Source organism: Aulostomus chinensis, chromosome 4 (assembly GCF_037954235.1).
Source record: "Aulostomus chinensis isolate RoL2024-O1b breed Wild chromosome 4, RoL_Achi_v1.0, whole genome shotgun sequence".
Classification (NCBI taxonomy): Eukaryota; Metazoa; Chordata; class Actinopteri; order Syngnathiformes; family Aulostomidae; genus Aulostomus; species Aulostomus chinensis.
In genome coordinates, this window is record NC_141323.1 from 13,655,446 (window position 1) to 13,681,378 (window position 25,933).

The 25,933-nt window shown below is 42.9% G+C and overlaps 4 protein-coding genes across 6 annotated transcripts; 2 read left to right on the forward strand and 2 right to left on the reverse strand.

Moving 5' to 3' along the window:
* Positions 1 to 2,816: 2,816 nt before the first annotated feature.
* rad51ap1 (RAD51 associated protein 1) lies at positions 2,817 to 7,918 on the forward strand. 2 transcript variants are annotated; one of them, XM_086202441.1, is made up of 9 exons: positions 2,817 to 3,137; positions 3,222 to 3,268; positions 3,971 to 4,112; positions 5,538 to 5,644; positions 6,375 to 6,458; positions 6,576 to 6,707; positions 6,785 to 6,967; positions 7,066 to 7,206; positions 7,311 to 7,918. In XM_086202441.1, exons 1-9 carry the CDS (start codon positions 3,121 to 3,123, stop codon positions 7,436 to 7,438), a joined length of 981 nt encoding a protein of 326 aa, XP_086058567.1. In that variant the 5' UTR covers positions 2,817 to 3,120; the 3' UTR covers positions 7,439 to 7,918. The 2 variants fall into 2 exon arrangements, with proteins under 2 accessions (XP_086058567.1, XP_086058568.1); XM_086202442.1 differs by having other exon boundaries at positions 7,069 to 7,206; positions 7,311 to 7,916.
* Positions 7,919 to 9,233: 1,315 nt separating this feature from the next.
* On the forward strand, positions 9,234 to 15,748 carry LOC147262757 (putative polypeptide N-acetylgalactosaminyltransferase 8). Of its 2 annotated transcripts, XM_086201921.1 has the most exons (13): positions 9,234 to 9,457; positions 9,590 to 9,813; positions 10,613 to 10,856; positions 11,332 to 11,498; positions 11,820 to 12,003; positions 12,082 to 12,279; positions 12,735 to 12,849; positions 13,052 to 13,237; positions 13,336 to 13,473; positions 13,615 to 13,710; positions 13,803 to 13,970; positions 14,070 to 14,283; positions 14,390 to 15,748. In XM_086201921.1, the coding sequence occupies exons 1-12, from the start codon at positions 9,393 to 9,395 to the stop codon at positions 14,220 to 14,222; spliced, it is 1,938 nt and encodes a 645-aa protein (XP_086058047.1). In that variant the 5' UTR covers positions 9,234 to 9,392; the 3' UTR covers positions 14,223 to 14,283; positions 14,390 to 15,748. The 2 variants fall into 2 exon arrangements, with proteins under 2 accessions (XP_086058047.1, XP_086058046.1); XM_086201920.1 differs by having other exon boundaries at positions 11,820 to 12,279.
* Positions 14,002 to 20,064, reverse strand: ada2b (adenosine deaminase 2b). The gene is made up of 10 exons (XM_086201923.1): positions 19,958 to 20,064; positions 19,340 to 19,702; positions 18,141 to 18,360; positions 17,856 to 18,066; positions 17,660 to 17,787; positions 17,232 to 17,322; positions 17,036 to 17,144; positions 16,157 to 16,314; positions 15,869 to 16,071; positions 14,002 to 15,169 (listed from the first exon to the last, which is right to left on the reverse strand). The coding sequence occupies exons 1-10, from the start codon at positions 19,995 to 19,997 to the stop codon at positions 15,082 to 15,084; spliced, it is 1,611 nt and encodes a 536-aa protein (XP_086058049.1). The 5' UTR covers positions 19,998 to 20,064; the 3' UTR covers positions 14,002 to 15,081.
* A 151-nt stretch (positions 20,065 to 20,215) lies between these two features.
* Positions 20,216 to 25,388, reverse strand: atp6v1e1b (ATPase H+ transporting V1 subunit E1b). Its single transcript, XM_086201922.1, has 10 exons — positions 25,106 to 25,388; positions 24,935 to 24,990; positions 24,152 to 24,217; positions 22,989 to 23,098; positions 22,715 to 22,781; positions 22,542 to 22,631; positions 22,395 to 22,463; positions 22,201 to 22,295; positions 22,034 to 22,121; positions 20,216 to 20,924 (listed from the first exon to the last, which is right to left on the reverse strand). Exons 2-10 carry the CDS (start codon positions 24,965 to 24,967, stop codon positions 20,862 to 20,864), a joined length of 681 nt encoding a protein of 226 aa, XP_086058048.1. The 5' UTR covers positions 24,968 to 24,990; positions 25,106 to 25,388; the 3' UTR covers positions 20,216 to 20,861.
* Positions 25,389 to 25,933: the final 545 nt, after the last annotated feature.

Sequence of the window (25,933 nt, forward strand, 5' to 3'; positions counted from 1 at the left end):
TCCAACAAACAAGCTGAAATTAACCAATGATGACCTCACAACTGCCAACTAGGTTAGTAAATTGAGATGGACGTCTAATTTCAAAATAGTCTGGTAATAGTGCCTGTTGGCGCTATGAATAGAAGTCACAGTTATGGCCTGGTTAAATACCCTGGAATTAAGCAGGTGTATACAATTTCACTTCATTTCATATTAATTAAATATGTGGCGAGTCAGGTAAGCTACAGAAAGAGTAGCTTGTGTAGTGTAAAATTACTAACACTCAACTTGTAACCAATACTACAAAAAATGACTGGACTGCTGGCTGGACATGCATGTGCAACCCAACAAAGGTCTCTGATTTGATTTGATTGCATTTTTATGTATTTTAAAAGCAGGGATTCAAAAAATAAAACGTCAACCCATTTATATGCAACGCTTGTATAATATTACTAATAATCTTTATTTATAGAGCACAGCTATTTAAAAATCGACAAAGAATGAAATTAAATATATGTCTAACCGGTCAAGTTGCAGTTTACACCCAAGTCCATCCAGAGAGCCGCGTACGAAGGGACGTCTGAGGGAATTCATTTAAAGTGTAAAGTGAAAGTGTGGCCCCTCCATTCCTTCGGTCAGGGTGCTGAATAATGTCCAGAAAAGTGTTTTTGCTGAACACGGTCGAGTTGACCTTTGGTCTTTTTTGAATATAAAATGTCATCACTTCATCATTTGATCCTATTAGATATGAATTCTTGAGTTACCGCCAAAAAAAAAAAAAAAAAAAAAAAAAAGAGAAGTCACAGTGACCTTGACCTTTGAAGACCAAATCTAATAAAGTGGACGTTTGTGCCAAATTGGAGGAAATTCCCTCCAGGTGTTCCAGAAGAATTATGTTCATAAAGATTGGACAGACAGAAGGAAGGAGGACACGGAGGGCCTCCCGTCACGACTGAGAGATGGAAAGGTCATTAAATGGGGAATGAACTGGAGCCGAATTAACAATTAATTCACAGTTAAATGAAAACAACAACAATGACAACAACAACAAAATCTGTAAGTGTTTTGTCATTCTTTCCGACTAATCTTATTTGTTACAGATATAGCCATTAGTCTTAAAAGTAGTGCTTTATTTCTGTTATTTCTCCTCGTTCTCCATACGACGCCAGTTTTTGCACATGCCAGGGTTTAGTTCTAGTTCTCAGTCCCAGATAAACATGACTGATAGCTCCTGATTCCCTTCCTGCATTTCTCAGGTGAAAAACAACTCACCTGTTATTATTACAGCTGTTATAACATTTGTCACATATACAATATAAACATATTTATGTGTAAATGGAAGCGTGATGTTATGACCGCAGCGTTTGCATGACTGGATCTGATATTTTGGTCGCAGCTGTAGGAAGCGCTGGAGGAGTTTAGGAATGTGTGACCACAGGGCCTTTTGGCCTCACGGCTGTATGTCTGCCTCCCTTGTCTGGGTCCGAAGACATGGACCATCACATCCCTGAGCGTCTGCTCCAGGTCCACTGTGTGACAAACCGCAGCCGACAACCACCCACTCACAAACTGGAAAATGACAACCCTCGGTTGTCTCTGCTGTCTGCTGCTGCTCCTTTCAAGTGTTGTCAAAACGGAACGATTTCCCTTTTACTGCACTTCAGAGGGATCCATGATTACTTCCTCCCTGAGTGTGGGCGTCTGAGCGGCTGAGGACATGTCAAGTCCATGTCGTTCAGCAGGTCAGACTGAATATTACCTCTGTGAGACCTGGAGGCTTCAGAATCATGCTGCCACCTGCTGGACACTTAACAGCCTGGCTCAACTCACTCGTCACTCATTGACACATTTAACACCGCAAATCCCCGCAAAGAAAAAAGACACAAAGTACTTTGATTATACAGCCACCCTGAACAGTAAACATTATGAAAGATCATCTGCCTTCGCTATTCACCAAAAGACATTTTCTGTGAAACGCAATCCAGTAAACACTTAACAAGGTATTTCTCAGCATCTACATTTTTAGATTGCACTGATTTCCAATATACTTTGAACAAATGATAATAGATATAAATTACCCGCAAATCCAATAATTATATGAATATCCTCAATAGTGATTGTTCGCTCACCCCCCCCCCCCCCCACACACACACACTTTTTAAAAAGTAATAAATAGTTCATACTCATAGCATGTAGTGGCTAAAAAAAACTATTTGTTTTTATACAGTTTTACAAATGAGGGCACATTAAAATGAATATTTTTATTTGAACACAGCAGGGATGACAGGTTCTTGTCGGTGTATTTGTCACCTTTTTTTGACACACAAGTCGTTTACACCGGAATTAAGTCTTTATGCTAAGCTAAGCTAAGGGCCTGCTCGCTACAGCTGATTATTTGGGATACAACTATTAAAATTTCATTTATTTCAAACTATATATGACCAAAATGTGAATGAGCACATTTCCCACAAGGGAACAATACAGATTCTAAAGAAGTTGTTATCCTAAGGGACCACTGATAATAAAATTAATATAAATAACTTCTGTATGTGCACTTGTTGATGGTTCCTGAAACGTTACAGACAAAAAAGTTCTGCATGTCTTGCCGCAGCCGTCAATGCTTAATACCCCTCAGCAGGTAACTATTTACAAAAAGCAGATTCGACACTAAATAATGTCAGAAAAATAAAATAAAAACCCATTTTTGGGTTTGGATTTGGGTTCATGTTGTCTGATAAATTTCTAATTTATTGAATTTTTGAACGCTGTATTTTGTTCTTTTTGCGTGGAGCGCAGGGATCGACAACATTCACAACAAACGAATCGGTTGTCGGGTTTCGTAAGATACGACAACAAAGCGTCACTTCTCCGTCATTCAGGCGGGCTGGTTAAAAACAGGAACGAGACAGGCTCGCGTGGACCGCTTCGATCGATCTGATTATTAGTTATAGACACATTTAACTCTTCTAATGAACACACACATGCTTTCACTCGACAGTATTTACGGTTGAAGCTCGGTTAGATTTACGTGCTAGCAAACTTTAGCTTCTGTGCTACCGAGAGTACTGACGTAGTTGCTAACTGGACGTTGATAGTGAATGTTAGCCGAATAAAAAGCGGCATTTAACAGTGTTAGAAACTATGGATCGACCATCGAGGTTTGTCAACACTTGTTTATTCACAATATTTGATGCCAGGTTGTTTGCGATCGTGTTTATTCACAAGGTATTTATCATTTACAGGAAGACCAAGTCTGTGAATTATTGTGAATCGAAGGACTTCGACGATGGTGAGCTAGCTATCTCCCTCTACTGCATGTACATTTCTGTCTTTGCTGTTTCACTCTTTGTGTTGTTTTGTGGCTTCTGTTTTTGTTGCAAAATTTTGTTACTATATATGATGCTAACAAACATGCTGACAACTGCTTCTGGAAGAAAGACTTTATCAAATTAGACTGTTTTATACCTTGCATAGCAAGTCTGTCTCACGATTGCTCCTTAAACTTTGATACAAGTCAGGAATTTCAGGCTTTATTCAGCCTAATCTTCTAAATAAATGGCAAAATATATTTTAGCTCATGACCTATCACCATAAAAACAACCAGCCAGCCACTAAAATGCAATTGTTGTTACTTTACATAATGTTTGGGTAAAACCCCTGCCTTTCCAGAAGTAGAAGCATCTGCAAAAGCCTTGTAAGAATAGAAGACAACAGTGAGTGTTTATATTTATGACAGCTTTATCACGAGGTTGGCAAAGTCATAAACCTATTCTGTCATGGATTTTCCTCCATCAATATTTTTTGCATTAACTCACTAATGTATGGTTTCTGTTGTATAATATGCTTTTTTTTAACTAGTATTGATCAGATGTGATTTTTTTTTTTAGAGAGAGACAGAAGATGTTTAGATTTTTATTAAAAAAAGGCACAGTGACAGTTCTCGATCTACACTTATCACGCGCTCACTACAGTTCTTTATTCTTTATGACAGAAGATGATGATTTCACCTGTGCGATGGCTCCGCCCAGCAAAAAGCCCCGAGAGGGAGTGAAACAACATGAGGAACAAAAATCATCAAGCAAGCCCTCGAGTCAAGAGTCCAACTCACAGTCGTCCCTGAGCCAGAAGAGCAGGTGAGCAGCTGGTAGGGACTGACATGTCGGGCTATAAACACAACAGGATGATTTGTTCCAGCAAGACAAGACTGAAAGAAACTGCGCACAGTATGCAGAGTATGCTCAGCACATGCGGGGGTTAAATTCACAAAATAAAGCTTGTAAAAATATAAGCTCAGGGCTCACGTGGTCATGGAAAACCTGGAAAAGTTAGAATTTTATAATGCAATTTTCCAGGCCTGATAAAGACACAAGATTGATTGAAATCCTAGAGAGTTTGAACTAAAGTTCATGCCTGTTCATGTACCTAAAGGTTTGAAAATGGTCATGGAAATCACCGTAATCTTATGGAAGCCATTTGTTGCCTTGACTGGTATCATGTCTTTATTCGAATTTTTTGCTGATGATAAAAATTTGTATAAATTCCTTGATTTAAATTAGATTTTTGCCATTTGCTTTGTTTAGTTTTACTTTGTTTACCTTGTCAGCTTTATCCCCAATACAGTTATCATTCAGTTTACTATAAATACTGCGACATGAAATAAATAATACAAATATTTCAGAGGAATAATTTTTTAAAATGGAATTATTTATCAAAAAATTCTTTTATTGTATTTAGTTTCTGAGACGCCGCAGGAAAAAAAATGTTTTATACATTCACAGAAAAAAACAACCTTGTTTTCCTGTATACACAACATCTCCATGGTGCATCAGAAAACATTTCAAGTTTGATTTTGACAAATGTCCACTACATAATGGGTTCTTCGCGGAAAAGTTTTGACATTCTGTCTGTGAAAATGTGTGGGAGCCCTGAAGGATCCAAAGAACAAGTTGCGGTCGTCCGCGCAGACTTGGCTGCTGCAGTGAATTTACTGGATAGACGTCTTCAAAATAAGCACAGAGATACATCTGTTTTCCACCGCAGTTTTGAAGGAACATGAAGGGCAACAAGGATTTGTTTGCTTGTCAAACAGCCATGACATAACCAGACTAAAAAACCCGACTGGTTGCACTCTATGTTCACGTATCACAATTATTTCAGACCACATTTAACCCTACGCAGCCTAACCCACAGACAGCCTGTGTAAGCTGAGGTTTTTCACACAGCTGAAGTCTCCCAGTACACCGACAGTATTTCCAGCTAATAAGTAAAATGATTCATTTCATTATTCTGTTGTTATTCATTATACGTAGTGATTTTGAACATAGCGTCCTAACCTCTAAGAATCGGTGGTTATTTTAACCTAATATTATCAAATCAAGTCGTCTAGACCGCACGCTTGCTACATTCTCAAAGACCCAGCAGCTCCCCGATGAGCCAGCACTTGGCAACACCAGCGTGGAAAACTCTATGAGAAGACTGTTGTGTATACATTTGGGAGCAAGTCAAGTAACTTGTGTCTCCCCACCCACCTCCACCCCACCCCACCCCCACACACACAGAAAACCTTTGGATGAGAAGTTATTTGATCGAGATCTGGAGGCCGCCATTACGCTTTCCTTGCTCAATAATGTCGACGGGATAAAGGAACTGTCTCCCAGCAGTACAGGTTTGTTACAGCTTGTAAAATCTTGTAGTAGCAGCTTTTTGTTTTTTTTTTAACGCAATTTACTATTCGGAGGGGGGGGGGGGGGGGTTGCTGCTTATCGTCCATCCTCTCCAGAGCCAGATGAGGAGATACACATGCATAATGGAGCTGAGGGCGGCTGGCTGCTAGTTAGCTTAGCACATTGAATGGTAATTGATGGGAAGCGTTAGCTTACCACTGTCAAAAGTCCAATACATTTCGCCTACATTAATATAACTAAGGCTGCGCATACGATTTGCGATGAAATACCAATTCTAATTCACAAGATTGTGTAGATTCAAGATCAGATAAATAGCCGGAACTACTTTCCTGACTGGGCACAGCAGCGTGATGCTGCGCCGCAAACCTTTGGCCAGCAAAATTTTGTTTACCGCTTCAAGAGCAAACACTGCAACTAATCATGGCTGACTTCAAGAGAGGATGAGGGTGATTACCTCTGGACAAATAAAGATCCCGAACCGTGTCTGACTGTTTGACTTTTGACAGGTATGCTAACACTTCCCATCCACTACCATTCACTGTGCTAAGCTACCTAGCAGCCAGCTGGTCTTTGTGGCTCTCGGCTCCCTCCACAGAGGAAAGGAGGGTATCTGTCTTCTTGTCTGGCTCTGGGGAGGATTGCTAAAAAAATGTACCTTCCAAAAAGTTGTTGTTTTTTATTAAGAAATATATTCTGGTTAAATGTCTGTAGAAGCTGTTAACCTTCCAGCAGATGAGAACACAGATCCATTGTCCCTGCACCGGTCTAACTGCAGCGTGGATGCCTCACTTTTGGGTACATTTCTCTTAGTTTAGTCTGTTGTGGCTCCTCCTCCTTTTATTATCCATTCAGTCTCATCAAGGTTAGCAAATAATCCTCAGTTCGGATCGTCTGAGCTCTTTTTTTCTGCAGGTCTTGATGAAATCACATCAGACAAAGACGCTCTCACTCTGCCCAGACAGAGAAAGTCTGCATCTAAAGCTGAAGTTAAGACTAAAAACCTTCAGGATGAAGACAAGGACTATGAACCCAAACCGACTCCAGGTTGTCACCCATCCTTAAATCCTGTCAATTTGGTGTGAATTCTCTCGCTGGCATTGACGACAACAAAACCTTTCCAGATTCAGAGAGTGACGAGGATTTCAGCGAGCCAGCTGAGAGCGAGGACGAAGAATTCACTCTGAAGAAAATCAAAAAAACAAAAAAGGAGAAGGCGACCAAAAGTGAGCGAACCAAAAAGCCTCCCGTGCTTAAAAAAGAAAAGCAGCAATCGAAGCCGTCAAAGTCCACATCACAGCCAGCAGGTTTGCAGTTGATTATGATTGATACCTACGGAACCAAAGGGTTAATAAAGACTCACTCTGCTTTCATTGACGCTATGATGAGAGCTACTTTGTCTCAGCAGCCTCCACGCCGGTGAGAAGTCCTCCGGCAGCTAGACTTGCAGCCAAACGACCGGCTTCATCCGCCACCGTCTCCACATCTAAACCCGCAGTCTCTGTTAGTCCAGCAGGGGGCAGAATACCCAAGTGGACCCCACCAGGTATGAAAAAGTTATAAGTCTTTTAAAAGTTATAAAGACTTTTTTATTTATTTATTTATTTAACTTTACTGCTGTTTTTTGTGGTGTTTTTATGTTGTTCACAGGACAAATTGGTAAAAGTCCCTCCTCAACCCAGGGTCCAGGAGTGAAGTCTCCAGGTCAGGGTCTCCGACTGGGATTGTCCCGACTTGTTCGAGTGAAGCCTCTTCACCCCAGTGTTGCAAGTCACTGACCACCTGCCGTTATAAAAGATAGTTTTAATTGTTCAATTTTCCTTTTTAAGATGCTTGTAAATATTCAAGATTTCTTAAGTTTGAAACACTTCAAAATTAGGGGATCGTCGGAGTATGTTTTCAACACCCCACCTTCACCAGGCGCCCTGAACACATCGCGCAGCTCCGCCCCGCAAAGAGAAGCTTTCAGGAATAAGTCAGTTTCTGCATGGTTGCATCTGGATTTTCATCTTTCTCGCTCTGTGGGATCTTTGGATAAAGAAAAAGAAAAAAATCTGTCACTGACATGCCTTTTGTGTGGAAAAGTTTTATATTAAAGCACAATTCCGTTGGTTGCAATCTGCATTCTCACCGCTAGATGTCACCAGAGCCTACTTTTTTAAAATGTCTCATTGCCATCTGCAGTCACTTTCTACCTCTTTTCCTTCAGTGACCTTGTATATTGTGTACATATATTTGCAGAATAAAATGAAAATTATACGTAAACTTGTATAATGTGTATCTGTTTGCAAATAATTAACGAAGAATACTGGCAAGATTGTTTAGTTAAAGCCAGTATACATGAGAACAGTTTAGTTTGAAGTTTGCAAAATTTAAGGTAAGATGACAAGCAATGTCCCGGGTTCTGGGATGTGGGGAGCCAGAAGGCCCCGGCGAAGAAGAAAAGTTAGTGATAGCTGCAGTTAGCTGCACCACCTGCTCACATCCCCATCTGTCCATCCGTCTCTTCTCTTTCTCTCTCTCTCTTTATCTCTGTCCCTCTCTTTCCTTCTGCATATCTGTCTTCCTCCATTATCTTTCTTTGTCTCTGCCCCGCTCTCCTACGCTCTTTCCCCCAACCAGTCAAAGCAGAAGGCCGTCCCCACTGATCCTGGATCTGCTCGACGTTCCTGCCTGTTAAAAGGAAGGTTTTCGTCGCCTATGTTGCAGGATGTGCTTGCTCATGGAGAATTGTTGTTCCTTGAAGGAGTGAGGTGCTGGACCTGCTCTACCTGTCGAGTGTCATGAGAGAACTTTTGTTGTGATTTGGCGCTAAACAAATAAGATTGACTTGACTTGACCCGACTGGGCCAGATGAGCACACAGCCTGAGGGAGTGTCACGGTGGCGTTGTATTTAATCATACGCCATATAAACTTCTGATGTCAAGACAATGTGTTTATTGGTTGACGAAGGATTACAGATCGTTGATGGTGCAGAGCATACCAGGATACAGTGTCCTGTTTGAGTTTGAACACCAGCTTGAGAAGCAATGCAGAGTTGTGAGTTGTACAGGATTTCCTGGTCACATAAAAACGGGTGTATAAAGGCTGGAAAACAAGCGCGCCCGAGACAACAACAAGATATTTAGTGGTTTCCTTCATCAAAACATGCAACCAAAAACACGTCCAACCTCCTATTATTTCAATCCTACTTCCTAATGTGAGCCTGGACACATCAGGACATTTAGAAGTCCAGCGGAGCAATAATATATCATAGCTATCATCTTTGGGCCCTGATGCAAATATTTTTAAGTTAATTAATTTACCTAAAGGCGAATTCTTCATTTCCTTTAGACAACTCAAATGGATTTTAAAAAAAGATGAATTAAATTTAAAAAAAAAACATCTTAAGTGTTGGTGATGATACTTCAATCACCGATAATATAAAGAATGTAATTAATACATAACTGCATATCAAGTAGCGTTAAAGACTAACTAATTTTTTTTCTTTTAGAATTTTGGGTTATTTCGAATATTTCCAGAGTTTGTCTTCAATTTTGTGGAATTTTTTCGTGTTGTATAGGTGTTGTTATTGTAATGGCCAAGTAGTCGTCATGTCTTTTAATGGATTATGCTGAAAGATAAATGAACTAAAACTACATTTCCCGAACGTTCAGTGAGGAAACCTCGTCCAGTCTGCAGAGGGATGCTGCTCTTCTAACCTCCTGGTTATATTTCATGACATCCTTCTGATGTCCCAGAACCGGAACCGTAAACTTCCCCTGCTGACACCTGGCGTGAGCTTCAGGATTATCAGGTAGCACTTCACATCGCTGTCTATCACTGTCCTGTAGGTGTGTAATCGTGTGTGTGGAAGAGGAGGGAGGAGGGAAACTCACGGCAGAGGATTAACGTTCTCCTCCTTATTTCTTCCAATTCCACATCCAAGGAAGACGCGTGACATGAAGAGGATCACCAGGATGAGGTCCAGCTGGGTCAAAGTGTCATTTCTGGGCATTTCTGTAGCTGCAGCCATGTTGTACCTCAGCTCCATCAAGAGGGAGGTGCACACCCATTCGGAGAGACTCCAGAGGGCCCACCACAATGACTCTGAGAGGGGCCGAGGAATGCTCAAGAGGATTGACAAGATGGAAGAAGACATGAACCGGCTGCGTGAGTCAAAGTCTCAGGCGAAACGGCCGATCTAGACGCGTAGATAGATGGATTTTTATATTCTGGAGGATTCTGAACAAAGAAACTCTCTCATTATCTTGTAGAAAGATTTGGCGGGTGGCAGATTCCAAGTTCAGAAAACAAAGGGGAATTCCCACAAACTGTCCACCGTTGAAGGAGGAGGACCTTTTAATACATGGCTCACTGGAAAGACCTAAACCCTCCTGTTTTTTTTCTTATTTTATATCCTTGTCCTCCTTCTCTTAACTCAAATCCTTCTCGAATTATTTAACAAAATATTGATGTCCAAACTTGCTTGAAAAGGTGATTATTTTTAATGACATCTGATTAAATATTACTTATATTTCACCATTTTATTGACTTCGCTTCAACCAGAACTCAGTCAAATTCATCGATAATGAACTGATATTTACAGAGGAAAGGATGGGGGGGGGGTCTTTATTCTTTACAAGTGCGACGAGACCAACATTCTCTCTTTGCTCGTTTTGACTTCAGCAAAACGAGCAAAGCAAATAACACGCTGCCATTCTAGACCCTTGAGGGTCCTCTATTGAGCGACTGGTCCCAATGCGGCTCCTGTCAGCCCCATAACTGGGCCCCAAGTGTCCTTTGACTTGATTCGTCATCGGTTGGATGATAAGTCAGGAATTGTGGTGGTTGCTCTTCTTGAGAAGGATTTGTTTGCCTGGGAAATGAGGCGTGCTTTATTCATTCTGACAGAGCGGCGCCCGTCCTGCCTGCCTGATAGAAGCCCCTCACCTTCTCTCTACGTCCACAGTCAGTCTGATGAATAAACTGGAGCAGAAGGAACCAGCGGGGCAGAAGGACGCCGAGGTGAAGAAGGAGAGGAAGGTGGTCAGGAAACTCTACCCAAACTCAGCGCTGTTCAAAACGTGGGGTGAGGAGCTGTCAGAGGAGGAGCAGAGGGAGGCGGAGAAGCTGTTCCGCAGATACGGCTACAACGCCTTCCTCAGCGACAGACTCCCCCTCAACAGAGAGATACCTGACACCAGACCAGCCAGGTGATGACGTGACGACGCAGCTGTCAGACAGCACGTCGGGCTCTTTGTCCAAATCCCCCACTCTGAAGTTTGTATCTCCTATGTAGATTAATCTGCTCTTAGTAACACCAATTCATCTTTTACTAAAATGAGCATTTCCTTTTAACTATTTCATTTGAACGGATTGTCGTGAAACACTGGGAAAGTAAGACACCCCAGTCTTACATCCTCCTCCATTTTATGGAGTCCAGGATTTTACTGCCTCTCATGTTTCATATTCATTTCTTTCAGCAACATAATATTAGGTAGCACTTTTCATTGAGGTGAAATTTTACATATGAAGGCACAAGTCAGGAAACGCCGCCAATCATTAGGTGTAATTAGTCCGTAAATATCCAAGAAACAGTCCCACTGAGCAGTCTGTCTTTTTAACACTGAACCAGTCCCTAAGACGCCAAAGAACTACAAAAATGAACTCCTCTGTTGCTCCTCAAAGGTGTGCTGAGAGAAGCTACCCGGATGACCTGCCCAGCATCAGCGTGGTGCTGATCTACCTGGACGAAGCGCTTTCTGTCATCAAAAGAGCCGTTCGCAGCATCATCGACAGGACGCCGGCCGGCCTGCTGAGAGAGATCATCCTGGTGGACGATCACAGCAGCAACGGTAACCCGCCGTTACCGCGCAGTCACTGTTTCTTTAAAAAAATAGAAAAAAGAAACTGGTCAAACGTAGCCACATTTTTTATTAAAGTAAGTGTTTTTCATGCATTGTTAATTGTTTCAGGATAACCTATGTCCCGTTTACTGGGAGTAGATTTTACTGCGAGTACTCTTTATTGTAGAGACGTTGACCTTCAGCAACAGGTACAAGTACTTTTCCCAAAATACTGAGCTAGTTTATTTATTTATTTGCTGATGTCATCAGCGAGCGCTGGCTCTTCTGGGATCCACTGATGTCATGACTCATCTGTCTTCATCTTTGCAGAGGATTTAATGGAGAACCTGGATGAATACGTCAACTCCATCCACGAGGAGCGGCCCGGCCTGGTGAAGAAAGTCCGGCACTCGGAGCAGCTCGGCCTCACGCAGGCCAGGCTGTCAGGGTGGAGGGCCGCCGTCGGGGATGTGGTGGCCATCTTGGACGCTCACGTTGAAGTCCACGTGCAGTGGTTGGTGGTGGAGTTTTGTTATAACCATCCTTGTCTCTATGATGACATCGTGACATCATATCCTCACTGTTGGTCCAGGGCGGAGCCGTTGTTAGCTCGCATTAAAGAGGACCGGACCATCATACTGACGCCAGTGTTTGACAACGTCAAGTTCGATGACTTGACCCTGATTCCCTACCTATCCGCAGCTCATGCTTTCGACTGGGCTCTCTGGTGCATGTACGAGTCCTTCCAACCTGATTGGTACGCGCTGAAGGACGAGACGCATCCTGGCAAGTGAGTTACCGCTGGGAAACAAAACATCATGGCACTTAAAGGAGTAGTTTTTGGTGTTTTGAAACTCAAAGATTGCCCACTCAGCCCTGCAGACACAGGGAGGTTTTCCACTCATTAAAAAAAATATATATAAAAAAAATTGAGAAATCATTTTGCGGTTTACATTCATCAAATTTCAGTAAACATATCAGAGCAAGGCCTCAGTCATGAAATGTTCTGATGTACAAATTTGTTCTTTCACAATCTCTTTTTAGCCCTAAATGTCATCTTACTGACAGGAAGCAAAGATGTCAGGCTAAACTGGCTCTCTGTAAGACTAAATTGAGGGCTAAAACCAGCAGGAAAGAACACATTTGAATGTTGTGCAGGGCTCCAAGGTTGGTAGAAACAGTGAAAAACTATCGATAGACTGATCTTTCATGAGGTGGGGGTGTATTTTCTCGCTCTGCCACCAGGAGCCCCTCCGTCATGGGGATACTTGTAGCTGATCGCAAGTTCTTCGGAGAGATTGGAAGCCTTGATGGTGGAATGAAAATATATGGGGGTGAAAATGTGGAGCTCGGTATCCGGGTAAGACTTGAAGACGCTTCACATTTTGTATGTGGAGTTTTTTTTGTGTGTGTTTGTTTTGAGGCTACACGTTCATTTTCTGCCATTTCTTTCAACCAAAAACCATTCGAAGTACAGCTGCGTCCTGACATTTGCCACATACGCGTTGAGAATAAAAGACAAAAGAATGGAAAGAACAGGCGTTTGTGTTATTTTTTTGCAGGTTTGGCTCTGCGGGGGGAGCATCGAAGTTATTCCCTGCTCTAAGATCGCTCACATCGAACGAGCCCTCAAGCCTTACCTCCCAGACCTCAGCACCATGGTCAGGCGTAACGCCCTACGTGTGGCGGAGGTGTGGCTGGACGAATACAAGTACAATGTCAACATTGCATGGAGCCTACCCATGGAGGTTATTACCAATTCCTTATCAATCCTTCACAAACTTTATTATACAAGGAGTGCAAACACTTTAACACTCAGTAAACATCCTCATGGCCTCCCTCCTAGAATCACGGGATAGACATCGGCGATGTGTCGGAGAGGAAGGAGCTAAGAGAGAGGCTGAACTGCAAACCCTTCAAGTGGTACCTGGAGCATGTTTACCCGATGCTGGACCCTCTGAGTGGCCTGATGGGTTACGGAGCGGTGAGTAAAGACAACATCACGTCTGAGTTCTTTCAAATAAGCACGACGGCGGCGGCGAGTAAAACGAGCTCGCTAAAGTATGGAAGCTAATCGTTAGCTTTAAAATTGAGGACTTGGTTGAAGTTCTGCTTATTTTGGCAGATGATCAATGGTCTGAAGCCAGGGTTCTGTGTGGACCAGGGTCCCGAACCTGGGAACACACCCATCCTATACCGATGCCACTACTACACACCTCAGGTACACTCACAGATTCACCGAATGGCCTTTTTTTTTTTTTCAAAATAAAATGATTGAGCTCTACTTTGGATAATTTTCATTCTGCGTTGTAGCACTGTTACTATCGCACCAGTGGAGAAATCTACATCGGCGGCATCAAATCTCACAAGTACAACAGCAACCGCTGCCTGGTGGACCCCGGGACGGGGGTCTCCCCAGGTCTGTTTGAGTGCAAGTTAGCCCAGCAGAAGAAGCTCCACATGTTGTGGGATTTTAAACAGGTTTAAGGCTGATTTGAATTTTTTTGCAAATTCAAAAACAAAATCTGGATTTCAGAGGGGCAAACTTACAATAAAACTCTGTTTATTTTTAACCTCAAGGGATCGTCTGTACAAAACAGAGAGACAAAGAGATGCCTGGAGATCGCCCCCCATGAGAAAGGACATTTTAAACTTGTTGTTCAGTGGTGCAGCGGTCAGAGCTGGAAGATGCAAAACTACAAGGACCAGATGAGAACTTTGCAAAAACTCTAACAGGTTTAGAGAGAGTTCACGTTTGGCCCTGGATGACTCCGATCAGTCGTGCAGCGGAAGAGTAAGTTCTGTTTTTGATAGTTTGCTCACATTACATGTTTGAAATGTTACTTTGTGACACAAAATCTGAAATACACTTGAATAATACTTGGGTTTTGTTTTTTTAGGGGTGTCACGAGTATGTTTATGAGTTGCTACCCCCCGCCCCCCAAAGAACACACTTAAAGGGATAGTTCTGATTTTTTTTTGAAGCCATATTTGCCACATACCGGTGACCGGCGGAATCTTTGCTCAGCACCTTCAACGCCGTTCCTCACAACGGCTCCGGAAAGTTGGCCGACTGACCTCGCATTCATTTTTGCCGTTATGAGAAACAGCGTGGATCACGCGGAGCATGAACTCCACTGGTCAGCGTTACCGTGGGCGGGATTTTAAAAGATCTGAAAGGCTCCTTTAAGACTTTTGCCTTCTCACCAGTTTTCCAGGAAAGTGTCAACCAAGGTTTTTGATGCCTTCACCTTGCAAACAACAACATGGTATCTGGCAGCGTAAGTTTAAAATCGATATCAAGATGTTTTTTTATTCTTACACAAGGTCATTACTTGTATATAAACACTGAAGATTTGCTTTTAATTGTCTGAAAATTTTGGTGTCGTTCTCACAGATCGGGGGGGGGGGGTGTTCAGTTTAGCCCTCCGGCGTCTCCTCGAATATTTGGAGAGGAGTGCGTCCAACCTCGACAGTCGTAGTTTTCTGTAGCTGGTAGTTTTCATTAGATTATCTCCAAGTGTTTGCTTTAGCTACTACAAACAGTCATCCATTTGTTCAAGTCAAACAGGATCCTTAGTGTTTTTTGCCATCATGAATGATCATTAACGAAGGCGTCCCATTTATTCTGCCACATGGCGCGACCCCTGTCCTTGAGATGAGCCGGCAGGGAGCTGAACCTGCGGGGAGACGGAACGGGAAATTATAAATTATAAAGGTGCTTCTTTAAACCGGTGGACAGCCTTTAATCTGCTATACTGAGCAGATTAAAGGCAGCCTGGCTTTCATCGTGGTATAAAACTTTAATGCATTCCATTGGATTCCAGAAAATGTTGTGAAAAAGACCAAATTTGATTCCAATTAAAGATCCATCCATCCATCCATCCATCCATCCATCCATCCTTCCATCCATCCTTCCATCCATCCATCCTTCCATCCATCCATCCATCCTTCCATCCATCCATCCATCCATCCTTCCATCCATCCATCCATCCATCCTTCCATCCATCATCCATCCTTCCATCCATCCATCCATCCTTCCATCCATCCATCCATCCTTCCATCCATCCATCCATCCTTCCATCCATCCTTCCATCCATCCATCCTTCCATCCATCCATCCATCCTTCCATCCATCCTTCCATCCATCCATCCATCCTTCCATCCATCCATCCATCCATCCATCCATCCATCCATTTTCTACTACTTATCCTGTTAAGGGTCATGGGGGGGGGCAAGTAATTCCTCCTTTTTTTTTTTTAGCAAAACATCTAATTTCCTTCCGTGTTATTTGATGATACCGTCGGTATTTTTGAGAACCCAAATTTTGACAACACAGACGCACTGGAAGTGGTTAACAGACAGACATCAGAGTCGGACCTGATGGAGTTCACAGCCAGTTCTTTCAGGGTGCCCAGGTTTGCTTTCAACCCTCCGATCCCCACAAAGGCTTGATAGAAGTCGTAGGAGAGGCCAGTGGTGCCAAACATAGACGGGTCATCAGAGCTGATCACCATCGGGTGGCCCTCTGACATCAGCACGGCTGCCGGGTGGTTCCGTAGGTCCGAGACCAGCTTCAGAACCTCGGATGGTCAAAACACACCCACGTGACGACGGGCTGGTTAACATTTTAACGTCGTCGGTGCGGCTGATCGCAGCTCGTCTGACCTGGTTGGAGATGGGGCACAGCTCCACTGCTACGTTGTTTTTTCGGGAGATTTCTTTGGCAAGAGGGTGATGTGCTAAAGCGTAGCCGTGCCCGATGCGCGTGGTGTTGAACAAGAGGGCGTCGAGAATGTTTTGATCGACGTCAGTGCCTTCATCATCTGACAAGAAACACACGGAGGAAGTCATCAGGAAATGTAATCAATAAAAGGAACCACTTTACTGGAGTACGACTACGTAGGAGCGACATTACACTGTCATTAACTTGACATAAAACTGTCATTGAATTCGTTTGTGATGTCACGGTAATGACAACTTGCCATTCACCCTCACGTCGACTTGTCATAAGCGGGACAACTTCTGGTGATGTCACTTCAACAATGTCAACTTTTCACGACCAAAAAAGAAAAAAAGACAATAAACAAGTCCTGGACATTTATGACCGCTGTCGTGAATATCTATGACACGTTCACGACAGTTTTACGTCGCTCTTATGAAGCCATGTTCAAATAAAGCGTCAAATAATGAAATGGATGTCATTTCTATCTTTGCTTCTGGGGCAGAACGACTGGGAGCTGTCGACTGAAATACATTCATGAGCTCATACAGCAACTTAGATTAAAAATGTAAGTCGTGGTAAGAAATATGACACTTTACACTTAAATTTGATTAAAAATGTAATGCCTTTTTTTTCCATTAAAGAGGTTGATGGGTCACGTGACCAGAATTAAGAGCAAAACTGGGGCGTTATGGGTTTGTCAGTATTACTTACATGATAATGTGATACATTGTCTGTCACTTTCTTTGGTTTCTTCACATTCTCGTAGTTTTCATAGTAAAGTATCAATACAAATGATATCTGACTGTTTTCTTCCCACCTACCTGTCTCCCCCGCGTGAAAAAAGAACGGCAAGGTGGCGCCCAGTTCGGCCGGCAGCGACAGGGCCTCCCTAAAGTACCAGAGCGTCCCCCCTCTGTCCTCCCTGCCGACCTGCAAACAAACCTGTTAGCTGGAGGCCAACATAAGCGAACAGTCGCCGCTACCGGAGGACATGAAGAGCAGACATTTTCATTTCACCATATCAAACCCTGCGACGACATCAGGGAAATCCCTCTGCAGCTGAATGGCCTCTTTGACTGCAGCTTTGACCTCAGATACACTCAGAGCTCTGATGAAGAACCACATGACACACATGAAAAGCAAGAACGTGGGTTCCACGGGGGCCAAGTGAGAGCGCATCGAGATCTCTATCCGCTACTGCGGCGCGTCGTTTCTTTCGCAAATTTTAAAAAATGTAAACTGGAAAATTGTCCTTTAAATTGAAAAAAAATAAACACGAAAAGCACACACAAGTAGGTTTAAACTGTGGAAAATACATTTTAAACATTCACAATATGGCTGTGATAGTGAGAGCTAGTAATTTATCTATCATTGTTTCTTAATATATCTCAATATCTGCTAATATCTCAGTATCTGTTGTTCCTTCCTCCTGCGTCATACATCACCTGTGGACAGATATGATGATACGAGCGCCGAGAAAGTCTGGGTGATCAGATGTGAATTTCTTTGTAACTTCCTGAAACGTTTTTAGGGTCCAAACTTTATCGTGGATTCTCCCGTCGAGCTCGTAGGTCTGAAACACAGGAAGAGGTTCCGTTACTGCGGCTCCTACAGAGAAGCGGGGATCGGATGTGAACAAACCTTTGACAGACCGCTACGAAGTTCCAGATATATGACGTTGTCATGGTGAAGCTCCTCCAGACCCTTGAGGAGGTAGTCCTTCAGCACGGGGGCGTGGGTCACCAGCCCAGCAGCTGCGATGAAGGCCTTCTCAAACTTCTCCCACACAATATCCTGGTTTGGGTACACGCCATCTGGATCCTCAGTGAAAAGTGTGAGCTGCTGCATTAAACTAGAAAACAACCCCCATGAACAGGTGAAGTGAAGTTCCTCTACTAGATCTGGACACGTGAAGAGGATTTCTACCTGTTATCAAAACCTGCAGGGTCTCCTATTTTGGCTCTTAAGGTCTCCAGTAGCTGCCAGTAGAAGCAGTCCCATCGGGGGAAGGGCTGGCGGTCTGAGAACAGGAAGCGTACCGAGTTGTCCCACGTGAAGCAGATGTAGCAGTGAGGCCTGTAGGTGACGTTTTTCACCAGCCATTCAACGCTGACCAGAGACGTGCTGTGGATGTGGAGGGCTGCACCTGTCAATCAAACAGCAGGAACATTGACGCACGGGGATGTCAAAATGAAAAGTCACCACTGAGAAGGTTTCGTGGCCCCGGGCACATTTGAATCCCTCCAGCGTCGGCCAGATGTCAGACAAAATTGTCTTTCCGTTGTGTTGATTCTTTTTTGTGACTGCTCTTCAGTATACATTCTTTACTTAAGCTGAAGAACAGGAAAAAGAGGCGGTTGGGTTAGAAACACTGATGAGCGCCTTGGCTAAATTTAAAGCTCGCACACAGAACTTTGTCTCCCCCTTCTGGAATCGAGAGGAACCACAACAAAACTGATAGCACGCGCGAGAGAGAACTCGCTTTCCGATGAAGAAAAGTTACAAGTCTTGTTGCCCAGCTTCATTTTCTTTCGTTCTGATCCTCTTTGTTTCTTCTTACTTTATTCTCCCGGCTGTTACTTCTTTCGCTCGCCCCGTCAGCTCTCGCCGAACATTGCCGGGTGACGTTAAACGCATCACAACAGGGCAGAGCACCACAGATACAAAATTAAATAAAACTCCATGTATTATCAATTACAGAGAGATTCATAGTGATGGACTTGCAATGGGATGTTCATTTAGGGTTCTGTGCTTTTAATTAAAAAAGTACAGGCTCATTATTTCACTTAAGATTCAAAAGTCTGGACTCAGGAAACTTGGACACAGGACTCTTGCGTCCATTGTAGAAATTTCTAGTCACTTTGTGCAACTTCAGAACCACGTTCTGCATGTCTTAATAGTACTTTTACAACTGCTCCTGTCCATTTAGTACCTTTACAACCATTTAACTGTAGTATTGTTGTATATTATGTGTGACATTTTTGCAGGTGAACCAAAACTTGGGCCTCACAGCATACCAGGGTGACTAATCCAAGCACAAATATTACACTTTTAATTCTTAAAAAAAAAAAAGAAACTGTAAAAGTTGCTCTGAAACTTTGAGAGTAAAACAGCTGTAACATCACCTTTGGGCATCTTCTGCAGCAGTTTGAAGATCGAGCTCTTCTGGATGAGTGGCTTTGCTTTAAAGAAGTGGATAGCAGGGGGGAAGAGGGACGCTGACATCTCCTGCTCCTTTAACCGACGGAGGTAGGCGTCCAGTTTCTGCTCAACCGGGGTCAGGGTCACCCGTCCGCCCGTCTGTCTGTACGCCTCCTGACGCATCAGCAAGTCCCTTTGTGCTGGATCAGGCATCCCCTCAATCACCACGGCCCACAAAAGGGGTAAAAGTCTGACTACAACCTGGAAGATTGAGGTAACCATGTCCTTGTGTGCCACAGGGGGGCGCTGTATTCCTCCTAGATCACACTCGTCATTGCGAGCTGCTGCTGAAAAGAAAGACCGTGTGAGGTATAAATACTGACCTCAGAGGCAAGGTTGTTTCTGTGGCTTTGCGGTTGAATAAATTCAACAAACTTATTTAACTGCGGTTTAGCTTGGATTGCAGCCCAAACGGAACAGTTTAAGAAAGCGATCTCACTCCTCAAGTCAGGAACAGCCAGAGGGGGGAAAAAAGACCCGGACACGCATTCCTCTAATAAAATCTTTTCTAAAAGTCTTTAAATCTACTTTAAATTACTTACAAGGGAGACAGAGCTTCTTGTGTCCCGCGTCCTCGCTCATAGGCGTCCAAAAAGGCTCTGCTAGTCTTCCACAAGACGCCGTCAGTCTTACATGTCAGCAAAATACAGGCAGTAGCCGGATAATTGGGACATTTGTCTGACAAATAGCATGTGATAACTAATGGATGAAGCATGAATGGCCAATAAATGTTCAAAAAAAAGAAAAGAAAAAAATCTGTACGTCAAGACGGCGACAAGGAGGGAAACCAGAGCCAGAGGAGTGATACTAATGATTTTATTATGTTGTACATTTACACAATAGAACATTTTCAGTTTGGAAACAAAACCCCAAAGAAAAAAAAAAGAAGAAGAAGAAAACAACCACACATACATAATTTATTCCGGAAACCTCATATACATACAGTGCATCCTCTGGATTGATATCACCCACTCTTAAGATTCATGACAGTTTATCAATAAATTAACACTTTAAGGTCATGGTCGGTTTTGAGTGTAATTCTAGGGTTCTACCCCCCCCCCCCCTCCGTGATTGGTTAAAGCAGACACCCATTAGCAGAACAATGCCCCTGTGTAACTTGGAGTGAATGTTTGTCACGAAGACTGATCCACTTAGAGTGCGACCTGTTGAAAACATCCCACGAGTCACCCTCAGAGTGATACTTGGGGGGGGGGGGGGGGGGGAGCGGTAAACTAACCGTCCAGCATGAACATTTGTAATGTTGAGCGTCTATCATGTCCCTTAATGCACAGAATACTACAGCAATACATCACACGACAACAACAAGTCTCTTTTGCATCAGAAACTCAATTCACGGACAAGAGGAATGACGTCGTTCGTGACAAAAACAAACCAAAAAAAAGGAAAAAAAGGGGGAGAGTTCTTCTGCAATTAGAACGGATTTTCTTAGTCCAGAAACTTGCGGTTCGGGTTGGCCCCGAAGAGAGACACTCGGATCTCAGGCATCATCTGGAAAACACAGAAATGAACTCAAGTACAAAAATACTGAAATATGACCAAATTAGCTTAGCACGATCAATGGCAGTGGATGGTAAATGTTAGCATCCCTCTGTCAAAAGTACACAAAGACATTCTGAAATATGACCAGGGTTACTATTCACTATTAAAGCATTTAAAGTTTCCAGACAGTGCAGATTTACAATCAAGACACAAAACCGGAACTACTTTCCTGGCTGGGCGCAGTGATTCGACGCAGCACCTCAAAACTTTGGTGAGCAAAACAAGACATTTGCTTACAACTTGAATAGAGACTACTACTACTATTAATCATGGCTACCTTTGTAAGAGAATATGACACTAAATACTTCTTGACAAACAAAGATCCTGATCCTTCTAACTGATGTAAGCTAGCACTTACCATCCACAACCATTCATTGTGCTAAGCTAACAAGCAGCTAGATGGTCTCAGCTCCCTAACGTTCGCACAGAGGAGAGAAGGGTATCTATCAGTTTGTCCGCCTCTGGGGAGCAGGGCAAATATGTATACATTTGCCCAAAAGTTGTCATTTTAAACAAGAAAAGTCTATTTTCCAAGAGTGCTTTTTTTTTTTCGGCTGCAAAAACAATGTGGTGCTGAGCAACATCACACCGGAGATGACACAAGATACTAGAAACTACAAGACAAGGTTAAAAACAAACAATCAAAGTGAATAAAAATAAAACAGAAGTTAATCCATTTTCAGAAACCTGACACGCCGGTTGGACAGTAAAACTGAAGACAATGTGGTTGCTTAACTGCATTCCTGTAATTTAAAAAGGAAGATTTAATTTGAGAAAAGGCTTGTTCAGCACAAAGTAATCTCATTACACAAAAGTTGCCAGGCCGATGATACGTTGAGGGTGGAGCTTTGACCAACAAAGAAGTCGTTACAAGTTGGATGGCAGACGCGGCCGCACTCTGAATAGCCTCCTTATTTCTTTCTTTCACCTTATTTAGCTAGATAAGTTACATTGTGGCTAAAAACAGGAACCTAAAGATCTGTAATAAACATGAGTTGAATGAACGTACAGGCTTTTTTTAAAACTCATCTTTTATATAAAGTGTGTTTATTTCGTACCTGCTGAGCCAGCAGGTCCAGTCTGCTCTCCAGGGTGTTGGACACCTTGATCTTCCCGTCGCCGTTATACAGCTCAATACCTCCGGAACTGACAACAAAAACGAAAAGAACTCATCAGTGCTTCGGTTTAGTTTGTAGGTCTGTGGCTGAAATGTGACGATGCTCACATGTCCTGGGAGAGGAAGTTGTCCTGGTCGATGCGGACCTCCAGGTTACTCTTCACTGCTGCTTTGTATATGGGAATATTCCTCTGGATGGACGCCTGACACACAAGAGCCGCAAGGTTATTTTCTTTATATACCCCCACCCCCCCACCCCAAAATACACATCATCCTCCTCCCACTGATGAGCCTCTACTCACCTGTATCATCTGCACGTCCTGTTTACGGCAGCGAACGGTCACTTTAGGCTCCAGGAGCTGGTAGAATCCCTGATACGACACGTCAAGGTTATCAAACATCTGTTTCAAGACGTCTCCAACCCACAGAAGCCCACAGTGGACACTAACCTGTAGGAGCAAGCCGTCGATCAGAGCTGGGTACCTGGCTGGGTCTTTGGCGACGTTAGCGAGCCGCTGGCGAGCCTCGTTGAGCATTTCCTGGAGGTGCAAAACGGACATTTTTAACGGGATCCGCCTCTCATTACGACCCCACGGCGGCAGAAGGATGTATGAAAACTTACAGAGATCATGTCATCGCGGGCCTTCAGCACCTTCAGCCGAGCCTGGTTCATCAGGTTGGACATTTGGCTGTTTTAGAGGACAAATAAAACAAATATTGCATCTGCAAGTTTGTTTTTTGTGGAAACCCTGGAGACAGTCTGGCTAGGTTACAAAAGAGTCATTGTGTAGAGCCTCTGAAACGACTAAATGAAATTAAGGAAACTTTGTCACCCGTACAGCCGTCTCTTTGCTCTTAAAAAGGCCGAGGATGGGAAGTATGTGGTCATGACTCACATTTTCTTCTGCTGCTCGATCTGCTTCTCTTTCTTCTCGTAGTACTCCATTATCTTCAGCCTCTGCGTTTGCACCAGGCGACCCTTCTCGATGTTGAACTCCTCCTCGGCCTGCAGGAGGAGACACAGTCTTTAAAGGTTGGAGTCTGGTCACTGGCAAGGAGAGGTGGGGTCTCTCTGTCTCTGTCCGTCTGTCTGTCTCTCTCCACTTCAGGGGCCATCACTCCGTCTCCATTTAAAAACGGTGTGTTTACATCACTTGGTGACTCGCTGGCCATGGACTCTAAACGAGGGATTTCATGGTGCATTCATGTGTGCCTCGTAAACTCAGAACTGAAATGGCCACGGTGGTGGTTTCCAACAGGGAAGTTATCTTTCTTTTATTTTCACCCCCCCCCCCAAAAAAAAAAAAACCAACTGCACTTTCTTCTTCTTTCGGGACAATTTGAATAATCACAGAGAAAATATAAATTTCATTCAATTTCCATAAATTCAGCAATGTGATCGAACCACGGCGTTTGCAGCAGTAAACCCAAGTCTCTCCTCATGGTGTTTTACTGCTCCATTTTTAATTAGATGCTGCCAGGTGATAAGAAGTTTTACCAAATATTCTGGTGAGACCTTATCAAACATGCCGGTGTAATCTTGAAAATATGCTGGAATAATCTAGACAATATTCTGGTAATGTCTTTAAAAAAATATTGGTCGGATCTGATCGATTACGCTGGTAATTCTTCTAAAAATATGCTGGTATAATATTGGAAATATGATGGTGAGAGATTATCAAACACACTGGTTTAAATTTGAAAATATTCTGGTATAATCTTGAAAATATGTGAGTGACATTTTATCAGATATACTGGACTAATCTTAAATTTAATCTTAAAAATAATCTGGTGCAATCTCGGAAATATGTGAGTGAGATTTGATCAAATATGCTGGTACAATCTTGAAATTATTCTGGTAAAATTTTTTACAAAATATAGTGGTATAGTATTGGAAATATGCTGGTGAGAGATTATCAAACATACTGGTTTAACCTCAAATGTAATCTTAAAAATAATCTGGTGCAATCTCGGAAATATGTGAGTGAGATTTGATCAAATATGCTGGTAAAAACATGGGAAAATGGTGGATGAATTTGTGTGATTTGACCTGCTATACCTTTGCGTCGATCTCTTCTGCCTTCTCATTGGCCTCCTGCTCGATGAAGGCCATCATGTGTTTGATCTGCAGGCAGGAGACATGAATCAGAACTCGCGCGCGCGCACACACACACACACACACACACACACACACATGCACACACGCGCACACACACGCTTCCAACCAGTTTTTTGGAGGATCAAATATTGACATGTTTAAAACGTCTTCAGCTCTCTCGTAAGGAAAGCCTGGAATCTTTTCTCGCCCAGCTATGAAGTGAAGCTGCTGTCTGGTTTTCCCATCATGCTGATGAATGTTTCTGGACATTCCGCTTCAGCTGACACACCCCTAAGATCAGGCCGTTTCTTCACTTTGTGTTTCATCATATGGCTCTTCTATTTCATGGGTTGCAGACGGGCCCCAGGAGGGACAAGTTCCTCATAGGGCCTGGCATGTGTTCATCATGTGATCGTTTGGGGGAAATGAATCCTCTACATGTTAGTTATATTTGAGCTGAATTCCAAAATGGCTGCTCATCTTCAAAAGAAACATATCTGGCAAACCCCACCAGTGTAAAAAATAATAGATTGCAAGTTTGTTTTGTGCAGTGTATTTCAGTGCTAACCAACTGCAGCTCCCTCAATGTCATCCCCCTGCACGCACACACACTCACATCCAAGTGAAATAACAACAACTAACATCATTTTCATTATTGCTACAAGGCATTTAGCAGTGCTCCGTGTTCATCTACACTATCTGGAGTGAAAGGGTACATTTCTGAAGGTTAAAAGGCTTCAGTACCTGCTTCTGTACATCAGCATCGCTGAGCGCCATGGTCGCCGCTGTCCCGCTCGGGCCTGGAAAAGACAAACACAAAAAATAAAAAATAACTCTACGAAGTAAAAGACACGTTTATCCTCATTCAAGCGATTTTCGTCGCGCGTCGTCGGTGTTACACCGATGTTTATTTACCCGGAGATTGCAGAAGAAGAGGGATGAATTAAAGCCCGCAGTCGTGACTCGTAAAGACGTCTACGGAGGGTCAGCTGATTCTCCGAGTCACGTGATGTTTACTTCCTGCTCAGAGAATCAGGAAGCTGTAGCCCAAAGCAGGGAGAACTACTAGCTATTACGTAACCTAGCGGAGATTTGGATTTTACCAAACTATTCAGTCTAAGATTTTAAACGGCGCGGATCAAAACAAAGACAGACTGCTGCGGTTTGACAACATTATGTTACCAAAACTATGGAATTGTCGTTAGCTGGACGCCATCTTTGATTAAACTGTAGTGACGACAACCGGATGTGACGTATGGTGTAGTGTCTTCTGGGACTTGGTGTTTTTTTTAATATGTAGCTCACACACTGTGTTTTATGAACGTTAATCTGATACACATTAATAGCCTAAACACCTCCAGGGATGGTTCAGACATATATCACGGTCAAATAATTTTTAAACTTATTACAATTATTGTTATTTAGATTATTATTTAACATTCTTATGCTGCACAATATTTAAAGATATTTTAATAAGCTCCTTGATTTTTTTTGAAATACATAAGAATTTTCATTTTAAAAGCCATATTTACTCCTTCTTTCAGGATCAGGGCTGAGTAGTTGATTGCAATTTTTTTTTTTATTTTTTTACTGATTTTCAAAACAAAAAAAACTTAATTAACAGTCTCTTTGAGGTTCTAATCTTAGGGTAACCTGACTCTTAATATCCCAGGCCTTAGCAAACTGAATTTTTATAATGTATGGCGGTTTCTGTTAAGGCACAGCGCTTACCAAAGGCAAGGC